Raw genomic sequence first — 22,975 nt, forward strand, 5'->3', positions numbered from 1 at the left:
ACCACTGATGGTTTGAAGAAGTGGGCAGGCAAGTCAGCTGTTGTGCTGGTTTTCTCTGGCGAGGAGCAGTGTGAGTGAACTGGTTGGATCGAGCTCACTAGCTTCCTAATATGTTACAGCTAATGACAAGGAATTGGGGGAGGATTTTGGGCTGATGTTGAGAGAGCTGGCTTCCAGTTTTGGAAGGGGCAGACAGATGAGGTCGGCGGTCTCCCTGGCTGGCACAGAGCAAAGTAAATAAATGAGTGTAAACCTGGACTAAACTACTGCTAATTTTTGGAGAATTGGAAGAGGTGGCGACTGCTGGTGGTGGGGAGGAGAATAGGTAGTATTGTCATTACAGATGTTAACATGGAGCGAACAGCCGTTGACAGTTTGAAATCAGCTGTTATTGCTATGATGAAGTTGAATTGCTACTAACAATTAAAAGGGAAGGAGATTTGGAAAGGGGGTGTCTGCTGATGGTGGAGAGGGGGAGGAGAAGAGATTACCCGGAGTAAACTTGCTGACTGATTGATCGTTGACAATTTGAAAAATATACAGACAGGCTAAATCAACTGTTTGCTGACTTTTCTGTTCTCCTCACTACTCACAACTAACAATGAAAATGTATTGCCACTGATAATTTGAAAACCCGCTAATGGTAGAGGGGGGAAAGAATTAAATTGGTTTTGTGTGAGTTAGTTGGAAGAAAATTGAAGGTTTAAACAATCAGTAATTCTGTCTCTAAAGAGTTGCAGTGTCAGGGAAGAGCTGTGACTGATTAGGAGTAATAATACTTATTAAGACTCAGCTGTTTGTCTACATTACATCTACTTCAATTAGCACCTTTGACTTCAAAACGTCTTACATGAGATAAAGATCGTGGTAAAGCCCAAGTACAAACTGACAATATGGTTGAACCTGGCAGTTCAATGGTTCTGATTCAACCACTGGACTCTGTGCAAGAGGTTGCAATGGCAGTAGTACAAGCATTAGAGCTTTGTTTGATAGCGGTAGTGCAAGCCTTGGAGCCTCGTTTTACCCAGTTATCTGGCTAGATCTCTGGAATAGAGTCTCTATTATTAGATCCTTCTCGTCGTACTGGTGAACTAGAAGTTCGTATGGCGGATATTGAAGATACAATGCAGGAGACCACAGAATCTGTAACGACTCTAAAAGAGCAACTTTGCTTGCAAGAAGCGAAAATTGAAGACCTGGAAAACCGCTCCCGCAGAGATAATATCTGTTTTGCGGGACTCCCAGAAACTATTTCAGATTCTAATCTCTTATCTCAGCTTGAAGAATGGCTATGCGCAAAACTCCCGCTTCCCCCAGGAATTGGTTGTCTTCATTTTGAATGAGTACTATTACACCTGCGCTCCTGAGCTGCATCGTGAGCCCACGGGATCGTGACAAAATCTCTGGCCCGGCATGTCCCTTACCACCAAGGGACCCTTCAGGACTTTACCTGACTTACTACTAGCCTAATAAAAGCGTGCAAGTGAAGAGTCTGAGTCAGAATTCACCAAATACAGTCAAACCTCAGTTTACGAGTGCACCGGTTTGCGAGTGTTTTGCAAGATAAGCAAAACATTTGCAAAATCGGCACCTCAAAAAGCGAGTTTGACTCAATTTACGAGTGTCACCCCCAGCGATCCGGCATCCTCCCCCACGATCCGGCACGAATCATCACCCCCTCTCCCCCTCCCCCCCCCACAATCTTACATGCTCCCCCGAGCACTAAAACGATATCCCTTACCCCGATTGGGCACCAGCACCAACGCACAGGACATGCCGGTGCCCGAAGATCCTCCCTCTTCTGTGCTGGGCTGGGCGGTGCATCGGCAGTCCTTCCTCTTGCTTGTGCTGGGCTGGACTGGGCCTTGAGCATTTGCGCATGCTCAAGGCCTTCTGGTCTTGCTCTCTTCAAGATTCTGAATCTGAGAATCTCGGAGAGAGCGAGACCAGAAGGCCTTGAGCATGTGCAAATGCTCAAGGCCCAGTCCAGCCCAGCACAAGCAAGAGGAAGGATCGCTGATGCACTGCCCAGCCCAGCACAGAAGAGGGAGGATCTTCGAGCATTGGCATGTCCTGTGTGTTGCTGCTGGTGCCGGTGCCCAATCAGGGTACAGGATATCGTTTTGGTGCTCGGGGGAGCATGTAATATCGCAGGGGGGGGGAATGACTCGAGTGGGGGGGATACCGGATCACAGGGGGGGGGGGTATGGAGCAGCGCCAGTGGCCTTGGGTGGGGGGGGGGGGTTGGTGCAACGAATCAAAGCGAGTTTCCATTCATTCCTATGGGGAAACTCGCTTTAATATACAGTGGTACCTCGGTTTACGAGTATACTGGTTTGCGAGTGTTTTGCAAAACGAGCAAAACACTCAGCAAACTTTTGTCTCGTAAACCGAGCACTGCCCCGATAAACGAGCACTCAGCAATGGTGGCCCAGGGGTAAGAACTTGCCTGCGGGTGCTGCACAGCAATTCCAAAGTGTTGCCTTCCTTCCTCGGGGTCCCCATGCGGCTGCCCTCCTGCTTCTGCGATGCCTCTGCCATCCATCAGCGCTCTCCCGGCTCCCATCTAAACTAGCCATCCTGAATGAGCATGCGCGTGACTTCTCTCTCCTCTTCTAAGGCAGCTGCTCCCCAGACAACACGCTCACCACATACAAGGACTTCCCCCCCCGATTGCTGTCTGCCCCAGCACCCCCCCCCCAAAGCAGCCTGCTCCGTGGCCCCCCTTCTGTTTCCCCCACCCCATCTCTCTTCTCATTTCCTCCACTCAGATCTGATATCGTTCTCTGCTCTCTCTTCCCTTTTCTTCTCTGGTCTTCCTTCTCTATTTTCTGCCTCCATCTAAATTAAATTCTTTCTTACTATTTAGTCCTGTTTCCCTCTTTTCACTGTGTCTACCCACAGCTTGTCACTCCTTTCCCTCACCCCTCCATTATCTTACTATTTCCTTCCCCCTTTATTTATCTCCTCCTTCCGTCCAGTATGTGTTCTTTCCCCACTTCCATTCAGCATCTGCTCTCCCCTCTCAACTGACATCCATCTGCCTTCTGCTCTCTCTCCCTTCTTCTCACTTCCATCATCTGTCCCCTTCTCTCTCTCATCTCCTCCATTCCATCATCTGCCCCTTCTCTCTCCCCCCCCCAACTTCCATCATCTGCCCCCCTTCCCCTCACCTTTGCGGGTCACTTTCTTTCCCCTGAGGGTTGCTCATGTCAGAAGGGAAGCTTTGGCCGAGCAGAGCCGCTTGCAAGGAACAGTGGAACTTACTTGATTGATGTCGATGCTGGGGCCCGTTGCCGTTTGAAGAAAAAAAAAAAGGTGTAAAAAAGGGACCTGCAAAGGCGAGAGGAAGGGAAACCTCCAGGACAGCTGCTCTTTGCCCTCCTTCAGCGGCCCAAGAGTCTTTAGGCAAGCGGCAGCTCTGTGTGCTTTTAACTTCGGCACAGAGCTGCCCCTAAGCAGTAGTTTAGTGCGGTTTCATGAGGCAGCCTCGGGGCCTTTGCTAGGCCGGCCCGCTTCGATGATGCGATGTGGGCCGGCCTAGCAAAGGCCCCGAGGCTGCCTTGTGAAATCGTGCTAAACTACTGCTTAGGGGCAGCTCTGTGCCGAAGTTAAAAGCACACAGAGCTGCCGCTGCTGGTCTGGAGGTGCGGAGACAAGGCAGGAAGCATACGCGGTGGAAGGCAGGAGTCCCGGCGAAGGCAGGAGTCCTGGCACAGCGACGGCAACAGGAAGTTGCAAGTCAGCTGACGCCGGCCTTTCGTTGCGCCGGGGACCGAATCCTTCGCGGATTGTCAAGATTTTTTTGCGGACCGACAGCGGTCCACAGACCGGAGGTTGAAGAACTGTGGTATAGAAAGTTACAGTAATCAAGGTGAGAAATAACTAGAGAATGGATAAGAATGTTAATAGAGGAGGCTCAAGGAAAGAAGATATTGAACATATTAGCTTTAGTTTATAGAAGCATTTCTGAACAACTGCGCTTATCTGTTCATGGAAAGTAAGTTTTTATTTTTGTTTTTGTTTTTTTTATTGAGAATGACCCCCCAGTAGTTTGACTTTCGTGTTCATCTGTATTGGAGTTAAGTCTTCCTTTATCTGAGGTGGGAAATAAGACACCTTTTGTTTTTGTGATGTTTAATGCATGCATGTTTTGATTGAGCCATGAGCTAATTCGGGTGAGTTTACAGTTTAATTCTTGAATTTTGTTGGTAGCATTGGGATTCAAAGGATGTAGAAGTTTCAAGTTTAATTTGCATTTGATGAATCGCTTATAACAACATCTAAGCGATGTACAATTTAAAAACCATCAGAATGTGGCAATACATATAATTTGAACAAATTAGACAACTGACAAACAAATTGGACAAACAAGAGTAAAATGGAAAGGCAGGGAAAAGTTACAATTTCGTTGTTTGTTAAAATTTTTACATAAAAAGGAAAACACATTGGGTAATAATGGGGTGAGGTAAATAAAGATATTAAATGTAAAAGAAGAGAGAAAATGAAAGAACCTTAAAATATTGCATTTCATGAATCAAATGCATCTTGAAATAAATATGTTTTTAAAATTTTTTAAAAGAAACAAGGTCTTTTTCACTTTTAATAAAATTTGGAAGAGAGTTCCACAGTGTAGGGGCCATCACAGAGAACATATTTCGTCTTGTGCCTATAATTCTCAACGAAGGGACTGATAACAATTGTGATGAGGATGATCTTAGAGAGCGGGAAGAATTATACGGGACAATCATTTTTGATATAAATTGGGGTTCATTAAAGATCAATGTCTTATGTACCAGAAATATAATTTTGAAGGTGATTCGATGAGATATGGGGAGCCAATGTGATTTAATAAGTAAGGGGGTAACATGGTCGAACTTTCTTGCTTTGTGTATTAGTTTAACTGATGTGTTTTGGATAATTTGGAGTCGTCTCTTTTCTTTCTGAGTTATATTGATAAACAGAGAATTGCAATAATCTAATTTTGAGATAATTAGAGAATGAACTAAAATGTTGATTGATTTGGAATCTAGAAAGGTCGAAATTGAACGAAGGAGCCGTAATCTGTAAAAACATGATTTAACTATTTCGCTAATGTGGCTGTGAAATGAAAGATCTGCATCAATTATTACACCAAGGATTTAAAGTTGAGAAACTGATTCTATAGGAGTATTATCAAGTGTGAATGGTATTTTTAAAGTTATATCTCCTTTCCAAGTGAAAAGCATTGTTTTTGTTTTTTGAGTATTTAGAGCTAGTTTATTATTGTTTAGCCAGTTTTTTATTAGTTCTAATTTGTCGTTGATAATTTTTATTTCTTCGGCGTTTTCTGGGTTGAGAGGGTGCATGAGTTGAATATCATCGGCGTATGAAAAGGCTGTAAAGCCTAGTGACTGTGAGATAGTAATAAGCGTGGATAGAAAAATATTTGTTGAATATCATATGCATATTCAAAAGCTGTAAATCCTATAGATTGTGCAAAAGTCAGCAGAGGGGCTAAGAAAAGACTAGAGTATCGGATAAAGGATAGAGCTCTGTGGAATTCCATATTTTTGAGAGATTTCAGAAAGTATTGTCAAATTTCACTTGGTATGTATGATTTTCAAAATAAAAGGTGAACAAATTTAAGACTGTACCAGAAATTCCTGATGTTTTTGAAGTCTCTGGAGGAGTAAGGTGTGGTCGATCCTATCAAAGGCTGATATGCGATCTAGCGAGACTAAAAAAACAGATTTATGATGATCCAGAAAGTACAGTGGTGCCTCACACAACAAACTTAATTCGTTCCAGGAGCAAGTTTGTTATGCGAAAAGTTCGTTATGTGAAACGCGTTAAGCGCAGTGACTAACGACTGCCTGCAGTGCCTGCGCGGAAGGATGCAATACATCGGCAGCGATCGTGGAAGCTCGGGCGACTTCGTTGTGTGAAACGAAGTTCGTTGTATGAATCATGAAATGAAGTTCGTTGTGTGCAGCGTTCGCTGTGCGAGGCGTTCTTTATGCGAGGCACCACTGTATTGAATAACGGTAGTTAAACCAACTAGGGAGAGTTCAGTGGAATGGTGGGATCGGAAGCCTGTTTTATTAAGATGTGCCCTTTTTTCTCTCTCCTCACCACTTCTATTCAGCATCTGCTCCCCTCTCTAACCCCCACCCCCACCCCACATATATATACACACACACTTCTATTCAGTGTCTGTTTCCCTCTTTCTCCGCACAATAAACCTAAAGCGCCACTCAACCTCTTCCCCTTGTCAGACAATCTCCCTCCCTTTCCCTCACCTTTGTAGAAGCTTGTCCAAACCAAAGTTTTCTTTCTGAGGGACCATGATGCGGCAGCCATTCTCACTAGTTGCACACAGCTGCCCTGAAGATTCTCCTCTGACGTGAACTGGCAGAAACAGGAAGTTGTATCAGAGGTGAAGCTTCAACTAGTGAGAATGGATGCCGTGTCAGAGTCCCTCTGAGAGAGAAAACTTTGTTTTTAAAAAAGTGCTGGGAAGGGAGGAAGCTGGCCCAACAAAGGGAAGAGATGCCCCGACAAGGGGTAGAGATGCTCGGACAACGGGGCCCTCTGGAGCTGTGGGGTCCAAGGCAGCTGCCCTGTTTGCTCTCCCCCTAATGCTGGCCCTTAGTAGATGACATGGATAGGCAAATTGGACAGGCCATATGGTTTCATTTTTCTGTTTCTTTTATCTTTTTAGTAAAAACTTTTTTTCTTCTTACATTTGAAGCATTTCCAGCAGCCACCCTTGACCCATGGAAGAATGGAAATGGCCATCCTGTCCGATTTCCACATCTGTGTGTGCAGACAGTGCTGGCTGTTGTTGATGGAGAGGTGAGTGAGTAACAGAGGCTGCCCCCTCTTGAGAAAGTTCTGCAGTCTGAAATGTGCCAATCATGGTGGTGGTTGTTGCATTGTATTTTTTCATGTAATGCTTGCTTTGAGTATTCATAAAACATTTATAGAATTGTGTGGCATGTTTGAACTTCAAAAGAGGGACTAGTAGAAGTCTCCAGTAAAATTTAGCATTCTGTTACATTCCTTCTGGATTCCATACTCTAGGTCAGTGTTTTTCAACTGTTTCATGAAAAAAATCACGAGGCACACCACCATTAGAAAATGTTAAAAAATTTAACTCTGTGCCTATATTGACTATATATAAAGTAATTCTCTTGAATAGGAATCAAATAAACACAAAGAAAGTATTTTATAATTACTTTATTATGAAATATTAAGTAAACAGAATAGTGAAAAATTATAAAATACTTTATTCAGTGCGAAACCTGGGCCTGTTTGGCTGAACACAAAGCTGATATTCTGGCTGGAATCGAAGAAAGACACACACGTAGCTCTTCGTCAACAGCTCTCAGTCTCTCTCTGTATTTGGTTTTTATAGCATACAAAAATAGACAAATATACCCTCCATCCTTTTTATTAAACCACAATAGCAGTTTTTAGCGCAGGGAGCTGCGCTGAATGCCCAGCGCTGCTCTTGACGCTCATAGGCTCCCTGCGCTAAAAACCACTATTGCGGTTTAGTAAAAGGTGACCATATTGTAAAATATAGACAGCAGATATAAATTCAGAACTGTGCATAGTAAGTGAAGGGAAGTTTTCATCTCTGGGAATTTACCCAGTTAACTATTAAGTTATTTGGGCAAATTCCTTTGAAAACTGTGGTAATACTGCCTCCACTTTGCTAAATTTAAAATAAAATCATTTTTCCTACCTTGTCTGGTGATTTCTGGTTGCACTTTCTTCTTCTGACTGTGCATCCAATCTTTCTTCCCTTCTATCAGCCTGTATGCTTTCTCTCCTCCACACCTCATTCCCTCCCCCAACTTTTTCTTCCTCTCTCCCTGACCTTTCTTTCTTTTTTTCTGTTTCTCTTCTTTCCTTCTGTTTCCCTGCCTGCCCCCTTTCTTTCTTTCTCCCTGCCGTTCCCCAAGCCACTGCCACTGCCGCTGCCATCAGGGAACAGGACCCACCAATGGATAACAGGCCCCAAAGCCGACGCCGACGCATGCTCTCCCTGACGTCAATTCTGCAATCGGAGAGGAAGTTCCGCCCAGCCAGGCAGCAATTGGCTGGCCCGAACTTCCTCTCCGACTGCAGAATTGACGTCGGGGAGAAGAAGACTTATCGGCTCGATAGATTAGATCGCCAAGATAAAGTGAGTCCTGGGTGATTGACTCACTTTGCCTTGGCGAGCTACTGGCGCCCCTGCCTCGGGCCCCCTGTCAACTTTGGGCCCCTGAATGCAGGACTGGTAGTACTGCCCTGATGGCGGCCCTGCGGCACACCAGGCAACATCTCGCGGCACACTAGTGTGCCGCGGAACATCGGTTGAAAAACACTGCTCTAGGTGTCCAATCCCTTCCCGCAATTCAGGAGTTGCAGAAATCCAAACACTGTTCTGAGCATGTGCTCCTCCTACTTTAGAGCCCCCTGCAGTTTCAGTTAATGCAAACAATCTGTGCAGAAGTCATCTGCTCTGCTTCTTTTTCTTATTTTGGTTGCTTAAAGATGGGGTTTTGTGGTGGCTTCATTGGACAGGACACTTAAAGTTTGTTTTTGTTTTTTTTTGGTGGCTGCCAGAGGAAAGAACTCAGTCTAGTGGAGTCAGACTCTTGCTTCACAGAGAAACTTTGGTGAGCCTGTGGAGCCAGCCTGCTGTGTGCCACCCTTCTTAGACTCGGGGTCTATTCCTTTGGGAGCTTGGTTGCCTGCTAACCGGGTCAGGGGTTTAAGCGCAGGCTCTATGCATCCTATGCTTACCAGAATTGCAATTATCCAGAGTTTACATCCATTGACTTTCATGTAAAAAAAAAAAAACCGGGACCATGGTAGTAGGCTGCGGATAACCGAAGCGTACGCTTAACCGACGTGCACTTAGGTGGTCGATTGTATTTAGTTATCTTCCTTTTGGAATTATAGATCTATTCTCTTACGAGATCTTATAGATCTATAAATCTGTTATTAATTTGAATGATGATAACCCACAGGTTTATGTAAAACAGTGGCCTCATGTTTACATATTATTAATTGGAACGGCTCTGAATTTCTCCTTTTGTCAGATAGGTGGGTAAATGCAGTTCAGGCTACATTTTCAGTTTTATAGTGCTGGCTCTGCACATGTGAGAGTCGCTCTCATAGCGATCATTCGGATGGGAGAGTCGGGGATTATGACAAACCTCCATGTGAATCATTAGCATGCAAAATTTTTAGTGCATCAATAGCTCTTTTAGAATCGGTCAAAAGTTGGATTGGAATGAACTCAATCGGTCTTACTGATCCTGTTTAGTGCATCTAGCTCTGTCTTCTGGGCATGGCATCTGATTAGTACTGTTGTGTGTGCTTCAGTTCCTGTTCAGCTTGCTTTGTTTCCCTGCTGGTATGCACAGCTTTTTCTATTGGGAAGTTCTGCTGTATTTATTTTATTTTGTAAACCTCTTTAATACTTTTGTGCTAAGGGGTATATTAAGTCAATAAATAAAATCATGATGCAGCTGTACTGTGTTGTATTATCCTGACTATTTTATCCTAGTATAGTTTGCCCTTAACTTTTTTACCAATGATATCCTCGGGGGTTGTTTTTAATTCATTATGCTCTTTGTTATTTTGTGTGCCAATGATATATTTGTATATACTGTATATTTGTAGTACTCCCTGTAATTGCTAATAAAATGCAATCGAAATTGAGCTTTATAAATTCAATAAATGAGTGATATTGCAGTTAGTAGGTTAGTGAAGTAATTATCTTCAACCCTTACATTTCCAACTACCAAGCCTTGACTCACTCATCTGAACAAAAAAGCATCCTGCAGAAGTATATTTGATAATTTAATGCTGTATCACTTTAGTTATATCATACTGTATATAATTTGCTTTTATTTTCTTCTAGGTTGTTATCTTGGGTTTGACGGAGAGAGCTCGCTTTTTCATTAATGACATGGAGGTATTTTATGCTGTCTTGCCTTCTATATTTTCAGTTGGTTCCATCCTATGAGATGAATTTAGTCTCTTATTTTTCTTACCCACAGATTGCTTCAAACATTACATCCTTTGCTGTGTATGAGGAGTTCCTATTGCTGACCACTCAAGCTCACATTTGCAGGTGCCTCTCCCTGATGGATACATCGCTGAAAGGTAAACAGTAACTTAAGGGCCAAATGAGTTCTTACATTTGGAGTTGAAAGAACTTAAGGGGTAGTATCTTCTGGGGGAGGTTTTGGGGGGGGGCATGCTTATTATATGTGGCCTATTCTTCCCATCAGTGTTTAGGTTTAAAAGTTCAGTTGGCTGCCCTAAGACTGGATTATGAGATACAGATTCTTGAGTGTAACTTGGATTAGCAGTAAGCTCGAATTTGAAAGCATGTGTTACCAGGCAGGTGAGTTCATTCTGCTCCTTTTTAGGCTCTTTGCCAAGGTACCACTTGTAGAGGGCTTGGGGTCACATTCCATGTTGGCATCAGGTGGTTCAGATGGTTCTGGTGTCTGCATTCTGGTGGTATCTTTTGCGAACCAGCATTCCAAAGTGGTCTGATGATGGTGACCTTTTTGAACTTTTCTAAAATTTTCAATGATGTTATCATTGAATAAGTTAACACACCTGTTAACAAGGTGCAACTTCTCTACGACTGCCCGTGTTTTTGACCACATGCTGAGCAGATCCTTGATTTCAGCAGTGGGTATGGTAGCTGCATTTCCCTCTTCCTCCCCTGAAGAAATTTCTTCTGCTACTTCTTTCTGCTGCTGCTGGTTGAGGTGCTAAAACTCTTATGTTGTCAGCTCTTTCCTGTGTTCATCCGCTAACTCATTGACATCCTCTTCACTGACTTCCAAACCCATGGACTTGCCCAGAGATACGATGTATGGAACAACAGGTGGTTTTTCAAAGCCTTCAACGTTCCTTTCAGCAACACATTCTGGTCAGAGATTTTTCCAGGCAGAGATAAACGTTCTCAGACACTTCCCTCCATGCTTTCTCAGTGATTCTTAGACAACTAGTCTGTAAGCCCATTACATTAACGGGTGCTAGAATATGTCTGTCTGTCTTTCTGTCTCTCTCCCTCCTGCTGTGTCTCTCTCCCTAGCCCCCTTTTTCTGTCTGTCTTTCTGTCCTTCTCCCTGCCACTGTGTCTTTCTTCCTTTCTTTCTGTCTTCCCTCCCGCTGTCTGTCTGTCATTATTTCCCTCCTTTTCCCTGTGCAGCAGCATGTTCACCCCATTTCCCTGTGCAGCAGCAACAGCATTTCCTTTTCAACAGCAGCAGATGAATCCAGAGACTAGTGGGATAATACACATCTACCAGCAGGTGGAGATAGAGAACTGAATAACAGGTAGTCCCATTGGTTGGCACACTCTCTGTTTCTTCAGTATTCTCTATCTCCCAGCAGGGGTAGTCGCTTTTCCAGTAGCTCCTGGATTCTGGCTGGTTGTTTTTCTCTTCTGTTGAGAATTTTCTCTTCAGTAAGATTGGGGTGATTGGCTGTGCGGTGCCATCTTTGGGAGTTACACCTGGGCCCCCCCAGGTCCCTGCTCCACCCTCCTCTCCTTTGGGATTGAGGCTGTCCTGTAATTTTTCTTCTTTCCCCCTCAAACTTAAAAAAAAAAAAAAGGGACCAGAGTATTGTTGCTAGTCGGTTCTGTTTATGTCAGTTCCTCTCTGCAACTACCAGCTTTAACAAGTCACTTCGGGTAAGAGCTTGTCTTTTTCTGCATTTGGTGCATGGTGTTAGGTCTGCCGGTCTGCTCGCGGGTGTTTAGCTGCCTCGTGGTGTGTTTACGTTGCCTGCCTGATTTGCCTTTGTTCGGCGGTTTGTCTGGGGGTTATGGCGGCAGAGGCTGTGAAAAGGTGTTCCCGCTGTGGTAAGCGGAGAACACCTTCGGGCCTCTGTTCGGCGGGCTGCTCCGACGCCGTGGGGGAGGAGGTGCAGGTCGCGCCTGAAGTTTCCCACGCATTTGAGCTCCGGCCTGATTCTCCTGCTCGCGAAGCCGCCGACGTTCCGCTTCAGCGCACTTCAGCGGTTTTGCCGGCGGTCAGCGGTTTGTCGGCTTCTTCTTGTGCGGGGCCGGTTTCTGGGCAAGGGAATGTTTTACCATTCACTGCTCCTGTTAATCAGGTGGCTTTTTCCCCGGAGTTCGTGATGTTGCTGCATCAGGCTTTTTTGCTTCAAAGCTCACAGCCTGCGCTGCCACGGGAGAATGCTATTGCCCTGTCTCCTGTACTGCCTGCCGGTGGACCTCCTTTGGTGTCTCAAGCGGTAAAACGGCGCAGAGTGGTGTTTCTGATCAGGTTTTGAATTGGTTCACATCTTATTTCAAAGATAGATCTTCTAAAGTAGTTTTCAATAACACCTCATCTGAATACATGTCTTGCAAATACGGAATCCCTCAAGGATCTATACTATCTCCTTTACTTTTCAATATTTTCTTATCGCCTCTTCTGACAGTTTCACAATCTATCGGTTTCTCTACATTTGCTTACGCGGATGATGTCCAACTGCTCCATTCTATCGATTTAAATAATAAGGAAGAATTAGCCCTCATTAATCACAAATTGGAAAAAATTAAATCATGTTTGGACGTCAATAAACTTTCAATGAATATCAATAAAACCAAATTAATGATCTTTCCGTTAAAAGAAGGTACAACACTTCTGGCTCCATTGAAATTTGAATCTACTCCCATTAAAATTGTTTCAACTTTAAAACTTTTAGGCGTTACTCTTGACAGCAAATTTTCATATCATTCCCATATCAGCACAGTCGTCCAGAAATGTTTCTATAGATTAAGAATGATTCGTTCCCTTTCTAATTTACTTGAAGCTGCCGCATTGAAAAACTTTAATTCATTCATTGGTTATTTCGTGTTTAGATTACTATAATTCCCTCTATAAGGGAATCACAAAAAAGGAGATTAGGCGATTACAGATCATTCAAAATACCGCTATTAAAATCATTAGCGGGGCAAAGAAATATGATCATGTCAGCCCTCTTTTAGTCGATGCCCAATGGCAGCCAATCGAATACAGAATCAATTATAAAATTATACTTTTAACATTTACCACTAAAATGAATAACGAACCTGATTTCATTAACAGTCTTTTAATCCCTTATGTAACAACTAAATCCCTTCGTTCCACTTCTCAAAATCTTTTAATTATACCATCATTAAAATCAATAAATACCGTATTTTCACATAGATAACGTGCACCCGTGTAAAACGCGCACATGGGTATAGCGCGCGAAAAACACAAATTTATGTACAGAAATTTTTATATACCGCACACACCCGTATACCGCGCATGCTGCCCGACTCTCCTTTCGCCAGCCCCGACTCTCCTCTCCCCCTTGAAGTCCTGTCCCCACCCTGAAAGCCTGATGCCCCCCCCGACGTCCGATTCACCCCCCCCCCGCAGGACCGCTCGCACCCCCACCCGTAGGACCGCTCGCACGCACCCGCACCCCCACCCTGAAGGATCGCTCGCACCCCCACAGCCTCCCGACCCCCCCATCAGGCTCCTACCGGTGACCTACTGCTTCCTCTTGGCGGTCCCGACTCCCCGATATGATCGGGGCAAGAGGGAGCTCAAGCCCTCTTGCCCCTGCCAACTGCGGCACCCCCGACACGATCGGGGCAAGAGGGAGCTCAAGCCCTCTTGCCCCCCCGACTCCCCGACACGATCGGGGCAAAAGGGAGCCCAAGCCCTCTTGCCCCGCCGACTCCCCAACTCCCCGACAATATCGGGCCAGGAGGGAGCCCAAGTCCTCCTGGCCCTGGCGACCCCCCCCCCCTGCTAGTTGTTCAGGCCAGGAGGGAGCCCAAACCCTCCTGGCCACAGCGACCCCCTATCCCCACCCCGCACTACATTACGGGCAGGAGGGATCCCAGGCCCTCCTACCCTCAACGCAAACCCCCCTCCCCCCAACGACCGCCCCCCCCCAAGAACCTCCGACTGCCCCCCCAGCCGACCCGCGACCCCCCCCTGGCCGACCCCCACGACACCCCCACCCCCCCTTCCCTGTACCTTTGTGTAGTTGGCCGGACAGACGGGAGCCAAACCCGCCTGTCCGGCAGGCAGCCAACGACGGAATGAGGCCGGATTGGCCCATCCGTCCCAAAGCTCCACCTACTGGTGGGGCCTAAGGCGCCTGGGCCAATCAGAATAGGCCCGGGAGCCTTAGGTCCCTCCTGGGGGCGGGGCCTTGGGCACATGGTCGGGACCGCCAAGAGGAAGCAGCAGGACACCGGTAGGAGCTTCTACATGATGGGGGGGGTCGGGAGGCTGTGGGGGTGACAGCGGTCCTTCAGGGTGGGGGTGCGGGTGGGAGTGCGTGCGAGCGGTCCTTCGGGGTGAGGGTGGGGGTGCGTGCAAGCTGTCTTTTGGGGTGGGGGTGCAAGCGGTCCTGCGGGGGGGTGAATCGGACGTCGGGGGGGGAACTATGTAAAAAAATTTTGTACAACGCGCTCACGCGTATAACGCGCAAGGGTATGCGCGGTACGTAAAAACCACGTATAACGCGCGCGTTATATGTGAGAAAATACGGTACTTTATGTACCAACAACTTTGCTGTCACTGCCCCTTCACTTTGGAATCTACTGCCTATAAATCTCCGCAACGAATTAGATATAAAACAATTTAAAACAGCATTAAAAACATTTCTATTCCGAGACGCCTTTTGTTAAATTGCCACTTTTCTTTCTTTTCCTTTTACCTAACCTATTGTTTTAGCCTTTTGACTTATCTATCCTATACTTATTGTAGTTCCTCCCCATCTGCCCTATTGTTGCAGTATGTTTGAGTAAGTCATTTGTCTTCCCTGTTTTAATATGTTTAATTTGTTTTTGTGTAATTTTATTATGTTAACCGCTTAGAAGTTGGATTAAGCGGTCAAACAAATTTTTAATAAACTTGAAACTTGAAACTATGGACGGGGATGACCCTCCGTCCGGCTCAGCCTTGTCACTGGATCTTCCAGAAGTGTTGGAGGACGGGGAAGTTGCGGATTTAGAGCTTGAGGATGCGCTGTCTAGGGAAGTGGATGATCCTACAGCGCTCCGTCTATTTCATATAGAGGAATTGCCAGCTTTTATTTCTAAGGCGCTCCAGGGCCTTCATATCTCACAGCCGGATCCGCAGGCGGCGGGCTCGGCTAATCCTCTCATGGCTGGCACGAAAAAGCCTGCTAAGGCTTTCCCGGTCCACGAAGCGATGCATGAGCTGATTTCAGCTCAGTGGGTCACTCCGGAGGCTGGTCTCCGCATGGCACGGGCTATGCGCCAATTGTATCCCATTTCGCAGGACGAGCTGGACAAGTTTACGAACCCAAAGGTGGACGCTTTGGTAGCGGCGGTTACTAAAAAGACTACTTTGCCGGTCGAGGGCGGTATAGCGCTCAAAGACATCCAGGATAGGAAGATTGAATCTTCTCTTAAGATGTCCTTTGATATCGCAGCTGTTACCTTGCAGGCGGCGGTGTGTGGTTCTTATGCGGCTCGAGCCTGTCTTCAATGGGCGCAAGATATGGCGGATAAAATGATGGAGTCGGGGGTTTCTGTTCCGACCGACTTCCCGGATTTGGAGATGGGTCTTGCATATGTGGCGGATGCACTCTATGATGTTATTCGCGCTTCGGCTAAGCAAATGTCTCTTTCTGTGGTGTCTCGGAGATCCTTGTGGCTCCGTCACTGGGCGGCGGATGCGGCTTCCAAGCTTCGCCTGGTGAGACTTCCCTTTAAGGGTCGTTTGTTATTTGGGGATGATTTGGATAGGTTGGTGAAGGATTTTGGTGATTCCAAGACCCAGCGATTGCCGGAAGATAAGCCTAGAGCTCCATTGAAGTCTTTGACGGCCAGGAATCGTTTCCGGGATGTTAAACGATATAAGCCTGGGAAGCCGTCTTTTCCGCCGGCTTATTTTGCTTCTTTTCCTTCTAGACCTCGGTTTCCGCAAAGGAATTCCTTTCGTCCTGCCAAACCCCAGTCTACCCAGCCCGCCCGGACCCCGGCAGTGCGTAATCCCCAATGACGGGAGGTCGGCTCTCTCCGTCGGGGCCATTGGGGGTCGGCTGTCTTCCTTTCTGGGGGAGTGGGCCAAAATCACGTCCGATCAGTGGGTTTTGGACGTTATCCGAGACGGTTACAAGTTAGAATTTTCCTCTCCCGTCGCAGATTCTTTCTTGGTCTCCCCTTGTTCTGGGGCCAAAAGAGATTCGGTGCAGAGCACTCTGCAGGTCCTTGTGGAAATTGGGGCTGTCGTGCCAGTGCCTCTGGCGGAGCGGGGACAGGGTCAATACTCCATTTACTTCGTTGTGCCCAAAAAGGGGGGCTTGGTCAGACCGGTCTTGGATCTCAAGAGGGTCAACCGCTTCCTTCGGGTCAGACATTTCAGGATGGAAACGGTGCGGTCGGTGATAGCGGCGGTTCAACCGGGGAATTCCTTATGGCTCTCGACCTCAAGGAGGCTTATCTGCACATTCCCATCTGGCCGCCGCATCAGAAATTTCTTCGTTTTGCGATCCTGGGCCAGCACTATCAGTTTCGGGCCCTACCATTTGGCCTCGCCACGGCTCCGCGGACGTTCTCCAAGGTCATGGTGGTGGTGGCAGCCTTCCTTCGCCAGGAAGGGATTCGGGTGCACTGTTACTTGGACGACTGGTTGATCAGAGCGTCTTCCAGGCAGGACAGTTTGGTAGCTACCCGCCGGGTGATCTCCCTTATTCAATCCTTGGGGTGGGTCATCAATTTTCCAAAGAGTTCTCTTCTCCCGTCTCAGTCGTTGGAACACCTGGGAGTGCTGTTCGACACGTCGGTAGGGAAAGTGTTTCTTCCCAAAGACCGGGGGGGAGAAGTTGCAGTCTCAGGTTCGCATGCTTCTCCTGTCGCCCAGACCGAGAGAGTGGGATTATGTTCAGGTTCTGGGCTCCATGGTGGCCTCGCTGGAAGTTGTGCCTTGGGCGCGCTTCCACATGAGAGCGCTGCAGGAGTCTCTGCTCGCTCGATGGTCCCCAGTGTCTCAAGACTACAATCGTCGTCTGCAGTGGACACCGCAGGCGTCCTTCAGCATGGCTTGGTGACTCAGCAATTTCAATCTGTTCAGGGGCATGCCTTTAGCGACTCCGGCATGGATGATAGTTACCACGGATGTCAGTCTGTTGGGTTGGGGAGCTCTCTGCCTACAATCCTCAGCGCAGGGAGTCTGGTCTCAGGAGGAGGCTCAGTGGCCCATCAATCTTCTGGAACTGAGAGCGGCCAGGCTCGCGCTCCAAGCGTTCCTGCCCATGATTCGGGACCACCCGACGAGGGTTTTTTCGGACAGTGTCACGGCGGTGGCGTACATCAACAAGCAGGGCGGTACCCGAAGTCCTCAGCTGGCAAACAAAGCATTTCTGCTCCTTCGGTGGGTAGAACTTCATCTTCCTCTGCTGTCGGCGGCTCACATTGTGGGTCAGGAAAATGTTCAGGCGGACTTCCTGAGCAGAAATCTTCTGGATCCCGGAGAATGGGAGCTCTCCGATCAGGCGTTCGCTCTCATAGTGCAGAGGTGGGGTCTCTCGGACATGGACCTCATGGCCTCGTCAAGCAATGCAAAGCTTCCTCGCTTCTTCAGCAGACGCCGGGAACAGGCGTCGGAAGGAATAGACGCGCTGTCTCTTGCTTGGCCTCCGAGTTCTCTACTGTACGTGTTTCTTCTGTGGCCGATGATAGGTCGGGTGTTACATCGCATCTCTCAGTTTTCGGGCACGGTGATCCTGGTGGCTCCGGATTGGCCGCGTCGTCCGTGGTATGCGGACCTGATGCTTCTGTCTGCGGGCGATCGGTTGTTGTTTCCGGTGACTCCGGACTTGCTCTCTCAGGGCCCAATCCTGATGGAAAATCCGTCCCACTTTGATCTTACGGCCTGGCTCTTGAAAGGTCGCAGCTGAGGCGTAAGGGTTATTCCGAACAGGTTATTTCGACTCTGCTGCGCGCAAAAAAGAAATCCACCTCTGCCTCTTATGCGCGTGTTTGGCGAGTTTTCGATTCTTGATGTGCGGCTCAGGGTCGGTCGCCATTCCAGGCTTCTGTCTCTACCATTCTTTCCTTTCTTCAAGAGTGGGTGACCAAGGGTTTGGCTTCTAATTCTCTCAAAGTTCAGGTGGCTGCTATTGCTTGCTATAGGGGCCGGTTATCTGGTTCTTCCCTTGCATCCCAACCGGATATCGTTCGCTTTCTCAAAGGGGTTCAGCATATTTGGCCTCCTGTGAGGAAGGTCTGTCCTGAGTGGAGTCTAAAGGTGGTCCTTGGGGAGTTGCAAAAGCCGCCGTTTGAACCTCTGACGAGCGCTACTCTAAAAGATGTCACGTTGAAAGTGGTTTTTCTGGTTGCTCTGGCTTCAGCCAGGCGAGTGTCTGAGTTGCAGGCGCTGTCTTGCAGGGATCCTTTTTTAAGAATTTCAAGTTCCGGTGTGTCGGTTAGGATTGTTCCTTCGTTTCTTTCGAAGGTTGTCTCCCCTTTTCATGTGAACCAGTCTCTCTTCCTTCCGGCTTTCCGGAAGGAGGACTGGGGGGAGCGTTTCTCTTCTCTGCGTTTGCTGGATGTTCGTAGGATTCTCTTGCATTACCTCCAGATTACTAATGATTTTCGTCGTTCCGATCATCTATTTGTGTTGTTCGCAGGCCGCAACAAGGGTATGGTGGCGTCCAAGGCTTCTATCGCTCGTTGGGTCCGGGAGGCCATTGCGTCTGCTTACTTGACGTCGGGTAAGCGGTTGCCGGACAAGCTCTGTGCTCATTCCACTAGGGCGATGTCTACCTCTTGGGCGGAGTCCAGGGAGTTTTCTTTGGAGGAGATTTGTCGTGCAGCTACTTGGTCTTCTCGGAATACGTTTTCGAAACATTATCGATTGGATGTGGCGGTTCGTGCGGAATCTGCCTTTGGAGCTTCGGTTATTGTGGAGGCGGCGTTCGCTTCCCACCCAACTTGAGGACTGCTTTGCTACATCCCACTAGTCTCTGGATTCATCTGCTGCTGTTGAAAAGGAAGGAAAAATTATGTTCTTACCTGTTAATTTTCTTTCCTTTAGACGCAGCAGTTGAATCCAGAGTCCCACCCTGGTTCTTTGCTGGTTCTTTGCTGGTTCTTTGCTCACTGTGTGTTGGTTGCGGGTTTTCCGCGGTTTGTTTGAGTTGGTAGTTGTGTTCTCATTCCTGTTTGTGATATTGGTTGTGGGAAAGAAGTTTTTTACGTATGGACCTTGTTTCTGGTTCCGGATGCTTGGGCAAGGAGCAATACTGAGGAAACAGAGAGTGTGCCAACCAATGGGACTACCTGTTATTCAGTTCTCTATCTCCACCTGCTGGTAGATGTGTATTATCCCACTAGTCTCTGGATTCATCTGCTGCGTCTAAAGGAAAGAAAATTAACAGGTAAGAACATAATTTTTCCTTCCCTCCTTTCCCCCCCCCCCCCCACACTTTCCTTTGCAGAAGCAGCAGTGTTATTTCCCTTCCCCTCCAGGTCCCTGTGAAGCAGTAGCAGCATTTTCCTCCACCACCACCCATTCCCTTCTCTCCCCCCCCTAACTTTCCTTTGCAGAAGCAGCAGTGTTATTTCCCTTCCCCTCCAGGTCCCTGTGAAGCAGTAGCAGCATTTTCCTCCACCACCACCCATTCCCTTCTCTCCCCCCCCTAACTTTCCTTTGCAGAAGCAGCAGCATTATTTCCCTTCCCCTCCAGGTCCCTGTGAAGCAGTAGCAGCATTTTCCCCCACCACCCTAGGGTTATCATATGGCTTCAGAAAAAAAGAAGGGATTGAAACATCTAGGTTTTACTTCCATTGAAAGCAATGGAAGTAAAACCTGGATGTCTCAATCCATCCTCCTTTTTCTGGAGTCATATCATAACCCTAAACAAGAGAAAAAGGAAGCCGATATGGTTCTCCAACCTAGTGGCTGAGAAAATAAAGGCGAAAGAGTTGGCGTTCGTGAAATATAAAAAAAAACAAGAAGAGGAGAGCAGAAAGGACTACAGGGTGAAACTGAAAGAAGCCAAGAGAGAGATATGTTTGGCGAAAGCACAGGCGGAAGAACAAATGGCTAAAAATGTAAAAAAAGGGAGACAAAAATTTTTTTAGATATATTAGTGAAAGGAGGAAGATGAAAAATGGAATTGCTAGGCTAAAAGATGCTGGGAACCAATATGTGGAAAGTGATGAGGAGAAAGCGAATGTGCTAAACAAATACTTCTACATAGTAACATAGTAGATGACGGCAGATAAAGACCCGAATGGTCCATCCAGTCTGCCCAACCTGATTCAATTTAAATATTTTAATTTTTTCTTCTTAGCTATTTCTGGGCAAGAATCCAAAGCTTTACCCTGTACTGTGCTTGGGTTCCAACTGCCGAAATCTCTGTTAAGACTTACTCCAGCCCATCTACACCCTCCCAGCCATTAAAGCCCTCCCCAGCCCATCCTGCACCAAACGGCCATATACAGACACAAACTGTGTAAGTCTGCCCAGTACTGGCCTTAGTTCAATATTTAATCTTATTTTCTGATTCTAGACCCTTTGTGTTCATCCCACGCTTCTTTGAACTCAGTCACAGTTTTACTCTCCACCACCTCTCTCGGGAGCGCATTCCAGGCATCCATCACCCTCTCCGTAAAGTAGAATTTCCTAACATTGCTCTTGAATCTACCACCCCTCAACTTCAAATTATGTCCTCTGGTTTTACCATTTTCCTTTCTCTGAAAAAGATTTTGTTCTACGTTAATACCCTTCAAGTATTTGAACGTCTGAATCATATCTCCCTGTGCAGTGTTCCCTCTAAGGTGAGCGCATGAGCGATTGCTCACTATTTTCAGTGGCGTCGCTCATGCGCTTTCTCCTGTTGCTCACTCGAGGGCGAAGTGAGAGGAAGCGGCGGCGGCCTGTATTTTAAAAGTTAAAATATGCAGCGGCGGCTCCTCTCAAGATCCCCAAATGCATCGGACTTCCGACGCAGGTGGGATTCGTGAGAGGAGCCGCTGCCATGTCTTCAGTGTCATACCGGGGGGGGGGGGTCCGCCCTGGCTGTGCACCCGCCCTAAGGCTGCAGTTGGAGAGGAAGTTCGGGCCAGGCAATTGCTGCCTGGCTGGGCGGAATTTCCTCTCCGACGGCAGAATTGACGTCAGGGGAAGTAAAGAGAGCTTGGGGCAGCCGCGGCAGTGGCTTTGGGGCCTGTTTCCCCCGATGGTGGCAGCAGTAGCTTTGTGGAGGGTAGGGAGAAAGAAAGGGGGCAGGCAGGGAGACAGAAGGGAAACAGAAAAAAAGAAAGGGGGCATCAAGAGAGAGAAAAAAAAAGAAAGGGCAGGTGAGGGAGGAAGAAAAAGTTGGGGGAGGGAATGAGGTCTGGAGGAAAGGAAACATACAGGCTGAAAGAAGGGAAGAAAGATTTGATGCACAGTCAGAAGATGAAAGTGCAACCAGAGACTCATGAAATCACCAGACAAGGTAGGAAAAATGATTTTATTTTAAATTTAGTGATCAAAATGTGTCTGAATTTATATATGCTGTCTATATTTTGCACTGTGGCCCCCTTTTACTAAACCGCAATAGTGTTTTTTAGCGCAGGGAGCCTATGAGCGTCGAGAGCAGCGCTGGACATTTAGCGCAGTTCCCTGCGCTAAAAACTGCTATTGCGGTTTAATAAAAAGGGAGGGGTCTATTTTTGTATGGTTGTTACTGAGATGACAATGCATAGTCATCTGCCTTGACCTCTTTGAAAAAAAACCCAGAATAGGAATGATAATTAACATTTTCTCAGCGTATAGTGTGCTTTGTGTTTTTTAATTTTATTGTTGGTAGATCATTTTGACTTGGTCATTTTAAAGTAGCTCGCAAGCCCAAAACGTTTGGGCACCCCTGAGCTAGAGCGTTGAAGCTGTGTATTTCTATTTTATCCCCCCTTTTACAAAACAGTGGAGCGTTTCTTAGCGCCAGCCGTGGTGGTAGCAGCTCTGATGCTCAGAATTCTATGAGCATCAGAGCTGTTACCACCGTGGCTAAAATCCACACTATAGTTTTGTAAAAGGGGGAGGGGTTAGTTTGTGATGACATATTCCATACTAGGCGAAGGTGTTTTCTGTGTTCTGTGTGTTCGAAAGACATGGTTTTCTGTTAGGATTGACGTTGTAGGATTGATCTGTGCTGGTCTGGCTTGTTTAGTTTTACAATGGGTGTATTGATGTACTGCTCACTGCAATATGTAAGATGCTGCCTTTTCCTAGGTACTCATGTGTGACGTGTGACTTATTACTAAAAATCATGTTTTTCGTACAGATGGGGGGGGGGTGCCAAAAAATGATGGGTCTTGGGTGTTACATATGCTAGGTACGCCACTGTATGTAAAGATACCAGAAAGCTGGCGAAGCAAAAACTTTAAGTAAATTGTTATTCTTCTAAATTTTGAGTATTTAACTCTCCCACAATCTCACGGGCACTCGTTTCAAGTTTATTGAGATTTTGATTTAAACGCAATATCAAATATTTTCTAAGCGTATAACAAAAATAAATTTGGGGAAATAAATAAAACCATTTGAACAATAAACATACAAACATATCCATAGATGATTAAAAATACATAAGGAGTACAAGGATAAACTACATTTGTTTAAAAATGCGTCCTCCGCGCCTGCTCATAAATTTGTGGAGTATGTAACTTGTCGCTCATGCATATTTTTTTTTGCACACACCTCATCAATCCTTAGAGGGAACATTGCTCCTGTCTCTCCTTTCCTCTAGGGTATACATATTCAGGGCTTCCAGTCTCTCCTCATATGAAAAATGGAGTAGATTCTGCGCCGTTCACAGAGGAGGGTATTTATGAGCAACTTGAAAAACTGAAGGTGGACAAAGCGATGGGACCAGACGGGATCCATCCCAGGATACTAAGGGAGCTCAGAGAGGTTCTGGCGAGACCTATTAAAGACTTGTTCAACAAATC

The 22,975-nt window shown here is 46.7% G+C and overlaps 1 protein-coding gene across 3 annotated transcripts in view; it reads left to right on the forward strand.

Moving 5' to 3' along the window:
• Nucleotides 1-22,975, forward strand: part of ELP1 (elongator complex protein 1) — an 882,162-nt gene that overhangs the window by 372,150 nt on the left and 487,037 nt on the right. For all 3 annotated transcript variants that reach the window (XM_033918172.1, XM_033918151.1, XM_033918160.1), the window contains exons 15-17: nt 6,734-6,837; nt 9,908-9,961; nt 10,047-10,152. In XM_033918172.1, the coding sequence (XP_033774063.1) occupies nt 6,734-6,837; nt 9,908-9,961; nt 10,047-10,152 (264 nt within the window). The remainder of the gene's footprint in view (nt 1-6,733; nt 6,838-9,907; nt 9,962-10,046; nt 10,153-22,975) is intronic.

Source organism: Geotrypetes seraphini, chromosome 1 (genome assembly GCF_902459505.1).
Source record: "Geotrypetes seraphini chromosome 1, aGeoSer1.1, whole genome shotgun sequence".
Classification (NCBI taxonomy): domain Eukaryota; kingdom Metazoa; phylum Chordata; class Amphibia; order Gymnophiona; family Dermophiidae; genus Geotrypetes; species Geotrypetes seraphini.